General features: G+C 47.8%; 1 protein-coding gene and 1 long non-coding RNA gene across 2 annotated transcripts; one reads left to right on the plus strand and one right to left on the minus strand.

Annotated features, from left to right (window-relative positions):
- Positions 1 to 892: 892 nt before the first annotated feature.
- On the minus strand, positions 893 to 5,673 carry LOC135830580 (tubulin delta chain-like). The gene is made up of 3 exons (XM_065342817.1): positions 5,143 to 5,673; positions 3,410 to 3,776; positions 893 to 1,748 (listed from the first exon to the last, which is right to left on the minus strand). The coding sequence occupies exons 1-3, from the start codon at positions 5,669 to 5,671 to the stop codon at positions 1,145 to 1,147; spliced, it is 1,500 nt and encodes a 499-aa protein (XP_065198889.1). The 5' UTR covers positions 5,672 to 5,673; the 3' UTR covers positions 893 to 1,144.
- Positions 5,674 to 6,987: 1,314 nt separating this feature from the next.
- LOC135830581 (uncharacterized) lies at positions 6,988 to 9,924 on the plus strand. The gene is made up of 2 exons (XR_010556065.1): positions 6,988 to 7,540; positions 9,362 to 9,924. It is a non-coding gene; the product is annotated as an uncharacterized LOC135830581 (long non-coding RNA).
- The last annotated feature ends 1,228 nt before the right edge of the window (positions 9,925 to 11,152 follow it).

Below are 11,152 nucleotides of genomic sequence, written 5' to 3' on the forward strand. Positions count from 1 at the left end.
AAACTACTGAAGTAGTAACTTAGAGGTCCTTTTCTCTTTACATATTACTATTGGCTCAACATCCGAATCTGCAAAATGTTGAAAGGCGAATATACATTTTTTCATTTTTTGGTGGTATAGAGTCTACCCGGTTACTATCAGGTCAGTCATCTAGGGAGCAGGTTCTCGTTTGACCACTAATTCTTATGGTGCCGAGTATCCCCGAATGTGATGTGACAAGTGACAGAATCATGTTTGGCATGGCATCACGATGCAGTACATCTGATATATAGGCGACAAGGAGACAATTACTTTATTATAGCAGTGAATAGTACTAGCGAGGTGGACATTACGAAAAGAACAAATTTTGTTTCCCCGCCTGGCTTCTATTGTTGAGACGTCTTTCCCTGATGAGTGCCTCATGAAAATCGATAAGGAAACTTGCATTTAGATTCACCATATTCTCTTTGTTCTTTCCGTAATGTCCGCCTCCCTGATACTAGTATTCATCGCCTCGTAAAAGACCCCTCGCCTTTGCCTCGGTCTTTACTATACTAGTATGCTACGATGGCCCATCGGTCGAGCAGTCAAACAGAAATCTTGAGTGATTCGCTTCTTCCCACCAGTCACACGCAACATACTTTCAAAGGGCAGATCGGCTACAGGGACAAACAGGATGTTGTGGACTCAGTCAGCCCTGCAGTCCCAGAGGTGGGCTGGTCACACAGAACATATTTTCAAAGGGCAGATCGGCTACAGGGACAAACAGGATCACGGTTGTGGATTCAATCAGCCCTGCAGTCCCAGAGGTGGGTTGGTCACATCCAGATTCGACTAAACAGTCATGCATACATTGAGTGGATGCAATCGCACCGTATTTTCCGGAGCATAAGCCACACTTTTTCAACACCAGTGATTCACCCAAAAAACCGAGCTTGCCTTATACTACAATGGTCAACTTAACAACGGTGCTAAATGGGGTAGAAGCAATCCACAATGGGCCGCTTTTAATCAGATGTCTGGCCAGCTGCACACAAACGCTGCACGACCCGTATTGAAACTTGACCAATGATTTGCAGGGTCATTGAACAAAGTCTATGTGCACGTGTGCGAGGGGTCTTTGATTGCAGAGGTGAAGAAAGTCTTATACATATTATACCTGTCTCTACGTCACAGCTGTTAAGTATTCATCGAGCACATCGTGCAAAAGAGCAAACGCCTCACTGAGACGCTCTCGCTCGCAGCCGTAGCGTTCATACCAGTGCAGGAATGCGCCACTGGCAAACATGCGCTCGGATTTGTTCAGAATAGTACTCACTGTATGCACCACTGATGCACTGTTACACGCCACCGTCAGCGTTGTGGAGGCACGTGACCCGCCTGCCGCCCTCGCCGTCCAAATGTCCACCGGCGAAGGGTTCCAATCTGCACACCTGAACCCCTTCGACAAGTTCTTCTCCAGCGCACCCAGCTCACTTACGAGAGCATCACGCCGCGAGCCACGTGTCACTGCCACTAGGCTTGTCGTCTGGTACTGAGCCGCACTCAAGCGGCTCAGAACGTCCGAAATGTGCCGGCTGTGTGCAGGTGCTGTGGTGCCGGATCCCCGGGCGTAGCGCGTCAGCCGGTGCTGCTTTGCCAGCTGATCAGCCATCGCCGTCCACGATCGGGCGTGAGACTGCCGGCAGTGGTCCACCGTGAACAGCTTCAGGGAAGGCAGCGGACACACCGTTCTGCATAGGTCCCACGGTTCAAGACCTATTGACCAGCTACGCACAGATCATCGGCATAGGCGGCAGTGATGGTGGTGGTGTCGACACGGATATCACCAAGAGATGTGCCCAGAGAAAATACAGAGAAAAGACCGGAGACTATTGTATAAGCTGCTAAGAAGTGTATCTGTATCCTACAAAGACTGTACCCAATGACTTGCTTTCTCACGCAGAGTCGTCATCCAAACACTACCATCACTCCCTGAGGATACATGTATGAGGTAAAGAGAATGCATTTCGCAGCTTTCCAACGAGTCCCCAGGCCAGAATTCTAACTCCACTGCAGCATGTTCTTTAGACTTGAAAACACCTCCATAACAGTCATGCTCCGCCAAACCCCCAGCTGCACCACCTGTGAACTATGACCGGTATGAAATACAGCGGCGAGTGAAGTAGCAGCAGCCATTGGTAAGCAATGTTTGTAGCAGATAAAAGGCACCAAACCCGGCCATATCTCGGACGCTTTGCAAAGACCTCATCATCATGAAAGCAAGGTGCTCTGTTGACATGATGTTCTGTCCCCAGTGCCCACTTCTTCTCATCACATTCACGTGGCATTGGGTAGCAGATGTTGCATGCCAATCAAGTACATTGTGTTGTGCCCAGGGCTAGAAACCATGCAACCATGTAGGGAAAACATCACTCTCAGTGACAGTAGATATCTGTTCCACTGATCACAGGTGACATTGATCAGAACCAGTCATCCGCAGGAGCGCACACCACCCTCAAGGACAAAAGACAAGTTCAGGTCCGAAAGAGGTGAATTGCCAAAAAGATGAGACCCGCTGCAAAGTTGTTGTTGACTTATATTTTACTTCACCAAAGTCACGGGTCAAAGAGCAAAAATCCTATCAGCTGCTTTCACGTTACCCTCAAGGTTACTGATCATAATGTGCAGCACTTCAGTACGGTGGAGTCTGGTTTTAAAATTATGCCGGGATAGTTGAGGAACATGCAAGGAATGTTCCTTTTCAGAGTACTGGGATCATGTTCCCAGGATTTTTACTCAGTGCGAGACACATCTTCCGGTTTGAAATCCTATTTCTACAAGGAACCGTATAGTTCACCGGCTCCAGGACTCACACCACTGACCAGGTTAGCAGTGTAGCCGCATTCCAAGTAATGAACACGGCTCGTAAGGGACGTTGGTAACGTTCAGACTCAGTAGAAGTGTAGAGCCACAAACCCTGTGATTGTACAGTACTGTCGGCCACCGAAGAACTGGGGGGTTAGCCTCCTAGCCTAGACCGTTCAGTCCTACTTTCATGTATTACCGTCTATTGCGGTTGAGTCATTGTCCATACATTGGCATGCTGTGCCTGGTCGTTCTTCGGCACTCCGTTCTTCGGCACCCGGCAGTGCTGTAGTGTTCATGTTTTGTTCTTGTAGTGGACGAGCAGATCATACCATTCACATCTATAGCAGCCCGCTTTCTCTGCACTATGGGCTGATCGCTGCAGAGAGATGGTTAGACTGCAGAACTGCAGTCTCCACAGCAACACCAGTGCAGTGAAGCGAACATGTACTTGTAGGAACAGACACTTCAGGTTCTTCAGCAACGCACTGAAATTTTTCACACGTAAATGTTGTTGAAGGACCTGAAGTGTGTGCTCCTAAAACGTGTTATAATTATACAATGCACTCTATAGTTTACTTACCCTCCCAGGGATGCTCCGGAAGCGGAATTCTCCGTCGGAAGAAATAGGCCGCACATCATCTCGGCGCCGAGACGATTCATGTCGGCAAGCGTCGCGTGCGTACAACTCGTCGCTGATGCGGACGCTGCCGTTCGAGGTCGGTAGTGTGCCGCCGTCGACGCCTGTTCGCTCTGGCACTGTCGGAGTAGCAAGTCGTTCTCCAGTAGCAGTATCCCGTCACAGTGGCTGTACAGGTGCTGAAGACAAAGGGTGCAGTTATACCACTGCATTGGACTTTCACCATTCAGCAGCAGTGCTACACATACCGACAGCTGCTGAGCAAGTGGGTACTCGTCACGCAAACACTCAACCAAGTGGCTCCCCATGCCTGCAAGGAGAACGAAGGGAAATCGTTCGATTATTTCAGGCCTTTGTGTAAGGAAAGTGCAGGAGACAGTGAGCAGTCACTCGTTATTTCCTGTCAGGAGACTGACAGAAAAGAATCCCCCCCCCCCCCCCCCAAAACCGCTTACACACCCGTGTTTGATTGGGAAGAAGGACGGACGCTGCATCGCAGCCTTTTCCTACCATAACCAGTCGACCCAATGTCCAAAAGACTACAACATATGGGCCAATCGCGGTCATCCGTGCTTTTATAGGAACGAAATGGCGCTTTTAGTGACATTTTGCATACAAATCCCCATCTTGTAGTGCGCAGTCACCCAGTTTCGGTGGAAGTGCGCGAGTTTGATTGGGAATAAAGGAGGAAGGGAGCGTCTCAGCTTCCTCGGACCAATACCATTCGACTCAGCACCCCGAAGACTGCAACTTGTGAAATATGTGATCGATACTAAAATAATAATTAAAGGGGAAGTTAAGGCAAAAATTAAAATTTCACCAGTTGTAGTCTTCGGGGTGCTGAGTCGAATGGTCTTGGTCCGAGAAAGCTGAGACGCTCCCTTCCTACTTGAATCCCAATCGAACTCGCGCACTTCCACCGAAACTGGGTGACGGCGCCCTACTAGATGGGGATTTGTATGCAAAATGTCACTAAAAGCGCCATTTCGTTCTTATAAAAGCACGGATGACCGCGATTGGCCCATATGTTGTAGTCTTTTGGACGCTGAGTCGACTGGTTTTGGTCCGAAAAGGCTGCGATGCAGCGTTCCTTCTTTATTCCCAATCGAACATGCTTGAACAAGCGGTCACGTGCTCCTGGGTGCCCGAATCACCTGGTCACCACGCAGGCGACAACAGGCGACAACTTTCACACCAAGGTTCAACTCGAGTGACAGGACTGCACCCAAAAAAGGTCAAACAGGCTAGTAAGTTGTACCCTGCAGGCACGGTGACCAGGTGACTGGCGTACGCAGGAGCACGTGACCGCTTGTTCAACCATGTTCGATTGGGAATAAAGGAGGAACGCTGCATCGCAGCCTTTTCGGACCAAAACCAGTCGACGCAGCGTCCAAAAGACTACAACATATGGGCCAATCGCGGTCATCCGTGCTTTTATAAGAACGAAACGGCGCTTTTAGTGACATTTTGCATACAAATCCCCATCTAGTAGGGCGCAGTCACCCAGTTTAGGTGGAAGTGCGCGAGTTCAATTGGGATTCAAGTAGGAAGGGAGCGTCTCAGCTTTCTCGGACCAAGACCATTCGACTCAGCACCCCGAAGACTACAACTGGTGAAATTTTAATTTTTGCCTTAACTTCCCCTTTAATAGTACATGTAGTATCATGATGGCTCACCTGATCCAGTACCGCCACTCAAGCTGTGCGTCACAACGAATCCTGAGAACGATTCACAGCGCTCCACTTCACGTCGCAGAGACTCGAGCGTTTGGTCCAGCAGGGTGCAACCATCTATACAGCGACTTCCAGTTCCACTGGCCGACTCCACAAGCTTGCTGTAGCCCATGGCCCAGTTCGCACCGCGCCCACGACGACTGCACAGAACATTCTCATCTCGTAGTACATAATCATTGGTCGATGTTGCACTGGCCTTGCTGCCTGCTGCATTGCCAGGACTTATTCCGAATATTTGAGCGGCACGACGTCCGGCGCACCGCGTCCAGGACTTTCGGCTCCGTGTCGACCAGCACTCGGCGTTGTCGACCGTCCACCGTGTAGAATGGGTGTCTCTCCAGTGCTGTCCGCCGCACTGCCAGTGCCAGCGGTGCGCTCGTCCACACACTTCCAGAAAGCCTCGCCCAGTTGAACGCCGCACTGGCCTACATTCAGAAACACGGTGGACATGGCTTTTCGTGAGGTTTTGCATTCCGAAATTCGGCAAAAAGATTCGACACGCGGGAGCGAGGTCGAAAATGCACACGAAGATTCGGAGTGTTTGTTCGGAAAAAGCTCACTTTGCCGAAAATATTTTTCGGATGCATTTTCTTGTAGAAGAGCGCTAGCGCGTGATTTATTCAAAGAGGTTTCTTATCTCGGCATCGCTTGGCAGGCGTCTTTGGCGACATAGCATCGTCAGCTACCTCTGATTGCTCCTCTCCACTGCCTGTCGACTCTCTTTCGCCTGGAGTGTCCTCACCGTCATCTGTGTGGCTGAAAAGACTATGGCGACACGCATAAAATTTGACTTGGCTATGGAGTTGGTTTTTCTGAGGCGACTGAGGAGGCAGGTTTGGCCCTCGACTCTTTGGGCGATCAAAGTTCGTTGGAATCAGCAAGAAAAGGCGCACGGGACAGGACGTTGCTGATGCTGGGGCTCACGAAATGAAAACACATCATTTTCGACTTGCAAAACAAACGTTGGTGCGAAAATTCGACATTTTGATGTTCGACAAATGACCGAAGAACGCTGTACCGAAATTCGGAATGCAAAACCTCACTAATGTTCGTCTCTATCGACGCCCCGTTGTGCGAAGTTTCGGACCAAGTGAATAGAACCGAACAGCAAGAATCAAGACCATTACATGATTTACATGAAGAGAGTGGTAGTACATTATAGGCAGTGTGATGAAACTTTAATTGAAAGGGCTTGCACGACTCTTCATCTTTAGTTTAGTTTACCCCTAGCTAGTATTAGCAAGAGTACATAAACAAGAGTGTGCAACTGCCTGCACAACCTCTATGCTGTGCTGCGACGGCAGAACTTCACATCACGTGACATGGTTCAAAAGGTTATGCTGGCAAACAGTGCAAAGTGACCACAAGAGAGTTGTACCCAAAGCTGGGCTGCGTACAACCCAGTATCTATCATGCACTAGAGTGCACGGGTTCATCACGTGATGTGAAGTTCTGCCGTCGCAGACCCCATAGCTGGAGTTGCACACTCTTGTTTATGTACTCTTGGTATTAGTAATAAGCAAGGTCCTTTTATTTTTTCAATGTACCTCCGCCCCGCGGCCGGCCCGATACCGGTACTTGAAGTATAATTACTATAAAATACCGGTATCAAAGAATAATGATCATGCCTTTCAAGCATGGTGATCATCATGATCATACTAACTACTAGTAACTAATTACTAAGTCTTATTAGTGCACCCGGGCCGTACCGCGGTAGACTCTAGTACTGGACGGACGTCAGCGACATGTCGACGCTCGATCGAAACTAACTAATTTAATACTTTAATTTTTTTGTCAGCTGGTATTTCGCGCGCACTCGCGATCGCATGCATTCTTGAATCTTGTTCGTAGCATGCTAGCACTGGAGCAGTGGAGAAGCGTTTTCTTGGAGTCGTCTTGTCTTCGCATACGTCTCTCTGCCTTGGCCTGCTAGGATTCGTGAAGAGACTACAACTGGTAGATTTCTAGCAGCCAGTCCTAAGCTTAGTAGCGGTGAAGTACGCTATTTCCCGCCGATCGGACCAAAATTAGCTCAAGCCACGGCTCCGGGCCGAGGTCGAAAAAGCCATTAGCGCCTGGATGCGCCAGCGCGCTATGAGCTCCGTGGCCCCACAACTACTTCTCACTGAGCAGATTCTACATGGTCTGAAGACGTCTCCAGGAGTTGGGGCCTGGATGAAGAGTTTCTCGCTGATCCAGCCACGCAAGATGTAGAACACTGCGTTTAGCGCGCTATCGAGTATCAGTGAGTTAGTCACCGGTGCACGCGCACAGCAGTACCCGTCATCACTGAACCTACAGAAAACCTTCCATTGCTGAAACTTGAAAGCCTGCAATCATAGTAAGTAGTGCAGAGTAAAAAAATAAGTCAAAGTAAATATTATTTAATAATCGCCCGGTGAACCCTAGTCGGCTAGTGGCAGATGCAGCGCCTAAGTGGCCTTAACGGTGGGGGCTGGGGATGAGTCTCACAACTACTGGCACAAGTGCCAAAAAAACCATTCCTGGCATTAGCCATTAGCCGCATCCATGTTCAGAGTAGCTGTCTAAAATTGTTATTATTATTGTTAGGGCTGAAACGATCATTCAATAACTCTTAACGATCAACCAATATCATTAACGATCGATATATTGGTATTATCGATTCTTGTCGGCTCTACCCGTGTACCTCGAACACCAGTTTATGAAGAAATTCGACGATACCTTTGCTACGTTAGAAAGTTGTGGCACCGCACTGTTGACATCTGTAGACATCTGGCTGGTTTATCAACATGACCTAGAGAATTTCATGTTGTTTCTAGAGCGAAGAATCTTGTCATCACCCTCCGGCAACTCCTCTTATCTCTGACCTTTCCCGCAAATGAACTGAAAAGATCAAAAGTACTCTCTTCCGATCTCTTTCAAAGCCACAAATCAATTTTACTGCGCTTGAAAGTACAGGAATGTACTCGTATCCGCTATCGGATGGAGGGCAAGGGCTAGAATACTGTCACTCATATACATGCATAAAAATCGTTAGCACTCGTTTTGAACACTAACGATTATCGATTGCACTCTTAACGATCGAGATGCGAGTTATCGGTATAATTGTTTCAGCCCTAATTATTGTTGTGAAAAAGGAGAAAGACAAAATGTTACGAGTTATGACAAACTGTCCACCAACGTAACCAGATCTTATACAGTCAGCGAGTGCGACAAAATGGCACGAAACTGACAAGGAGTACTGAGACATTCGGCGACCTGACACCTAGCTGCAACACTTCTCCAAGGCGCAAACCAACAACCTTCTAACTTGGAAGGCTCAGGTTCGGAAAGGTCCAAGAGGGGAAGGAAAGCACAATGAAGAAGAGCGCGAGCTACGCTTCATGGCAACAAAGAATGCCGAAAGTTACTGGATGATGACGAAACTAGTAAGACTATTGGACATACCAGCCTTACTACAACTCGACGACGCAAAGCAACAGACTACCCAACTTGGGAGGCTCAAGTTTATGTAATAAAGATAGAAAGGGGAAGCTAAGCGAAGATGAATTGTGACAAAACGAAACGTCAACATCCTACTGAACTCCACTATCATGTATGATGGACTAGTTATATACAATAACAAGTAGTTCCACACGACGTACGTTTCGCCGTATAGGTCAGTACTTCTTGTCAGTTTTGTGCAATTTTGTCGCACTCGCTGACTGTATAAGATTTGGTTACGTTGGTGGACAGGAGCGACACTAACTCACCCTGCTGTCTGGAGTTCGCGAGGTGTTTGTGGGTGCTGGAAAAGGAGTGCCACTGTAAATTGGTATCACTAGTGATGTTTAGGCTCAGAGAGCACTACACATTGCAGTGCTCTCGGTGCACAAACTTCATTAGCCTCCCCAAGCTCAACTGATGAGGGAATGTGCTAACTTTACTTTAACATTTACAACAAGAGCCATCCACTCTATTATTGAGAAACATGTTCAGTTTTTAGCAGTTCGGATTGTAGACATGCCCGTGGTCTGCCCTCCCTCCCCCCCCCCCCCTCCCTCCCCCCCCCCCCTCCCTCCCCCCCCCCCTCCCCTCCCCCCCCCCCCTCCCTCCCCCTCCCCCCCCCCCCTAGTACTAGTATGCAATGCAGCTGCAGTAATTTGTAGATTGGCGGATTGACTATCTTTTAACAATGCAGGCGATGGCCGACTTTTGGTACGATGTCATCAGGCCAATCTATGGATGGCTGCTCTATATCCGACTCGACGTTCAGGAGCACAAGCAGCTGGTTCGTGGATTCAAGCACTCGAAAGGACTCGACCCCAACAGAGATTCTGTCAGGGTGACGGTCACTGCATTGCTGGATACTGGCACAGAAGGGGGCATGAGACTGATTGATGTGCTTTCCAGGAGTCCGCAGCGTTGCAACCAATGTATTGCTGATTACCTCCAGAAGACATGGGATCTCCGTGTCCGGGCAGGTCCGGAAGCACTCACAAAAGGTGGAGTACTACAGCCTAACAAGTTTGCAACCACATGTACTAGAAGTACAGTCAAACCTCGTTAGGACGAACTTCAAGGGACCGAACAAGTTTGTTTGTCTCAGTATCCGGAGTTCTTCTTGTCCAGATCTGACAAAAATTGATATGCATATCATATGGATTGTATTTATGTGGAGGTGCATGCTGTGGCAAATGTAAAACATTTTTTCCTAACATAACCCAGCAATAGGTAAGTACAATGTGCAATGACACCATTACATCCGCCTTGTAACATGTTTTGCCAGTGCAAGTAGTACAAGAGGCCTCGACTATCGGAATAACTACAGCCAGCGTACCCACGGGGACCAAAAGTTCGTACTACACGCTGATTTTGTTCAAATCACGCTTGAAATTAGTTCGTCTTCACGAAAGTTCGCCGTACGAAATTCGCTCTAAACGAATAATTTTGACTTGATATGATGCCTGGCCACCCATAGGATTGGCCCCAGTTCGCACTAAAGGAAAGTTCGCCTTATCAGTGTTCGTCCTAACGAGGTTTGACTGTAGCATCTTGTATCTTTTCTTTGCTGTTTATGGAGAGCGATAAGAAATGGGGGTTGGTGAAAAGCACCACATGCGCTTGCACAATACAGAACAAGAATACTTACGTGCGCTTTTTTCTATTTCTTATACTGTGTGCTTGAAATTCAACAGCACTCGTACTGTCAATGCATGACGTTATTATTCAATTGTATAATATTGTCCTAACAGCAAAGTCGATACATGAAAGGCCCACAATGGGAAAGAAGGATGACTGGCATCATCATTAAAATTTGAGAAGAGTAAGCCGCAGAGTATCTAGAACGAATAACAATTTATCCTGTAGCTATGCTAAAGTCGTTACTTCAGTAACGCCTGGCGCTAGCCAGGGTCCACACAGCTTTAATTCCGTGTTTGTTTGTTTGTGCCGTCGGCATGCCTGGCGCTATCCCGTACCTGTCCCATACCGTAACATCAAAGACAGCTGGTCACAATATTCAAATAAGGCTTTCAAATGCAAGATCATAACGTGAAGCAACTTGGAAGAATGAGTATGTATGCGAAGTGTATCGGGGGAATGCATGCAGGGCGATAGTGTGGTTTCGAATCCTAGGTATGTCTTGAAAAGCTAGGAGAAATGAAAAATGTATAACATCCCTATGCTTTTTTGCCTAGGTCATCAAGGTGGTAGACGGTGTCGTATTACCCTTGAATGCAAAGAGAAAGTTTTTTTTCTTTCGCTCAGGGCCCTACGCTATGCTTTTTTTGCCTAGCTCATCATGCATGTTATTCGGACAGATGGAAACTGTTTGCAATACAATGATGTAGCCGGCAATCAGTTTGTTGTGGTATGATTGGGAATTGTAGCCATTATTATTTTTCTGGTTTTAGAGTTCGTATCGGAGCAGCCGCTCTGCAATTCGAATCGAGCTGTCATGGTCGACGTAAAATACTATTTACATACACAG

This window comes from Sycon ciliatum, unplaced genomic scaffold (assembly GCF_964019385.1).
Source record: "Sycon ciliatum unplaced genomic scaffold, ocSycCili1.1 SCAFFOLD_2263, whole genome shotgun sequence".
NCBI classification, from domain to species: domain Eukaryota; kingdom Metazoa; phylum Porifera; class Calcarea; order Leucosolenida; family Sycettidae; genus Sycon; species Sycon ciliatum.

Bases quoted from the DNA above. Each gene is read 5' to 3' on its own strand.
- LOC135830580 (XM_065342817.1), bottom strand. From the start codon at position 5,671: ATGCAAAACCTCACGAAAAGCCATGTCCACCGTGTTTCTGAATGTAGG. The intron at 3,777-5,142 runs GTGAGCCATCAT...TTCTCCTTGCAG, and splicing joins GAGTGGCGGTACTGGATCAG to GCATGGGGAGCCACTTGGTT. The intron at 1,749-3,409 runs GTAAGTAAACTA...ATCTGTGCGTAG, and splicing joins TCCGGAGCATCCCTGGGAGG to CTGGTCAATAGGTCTTGAAC.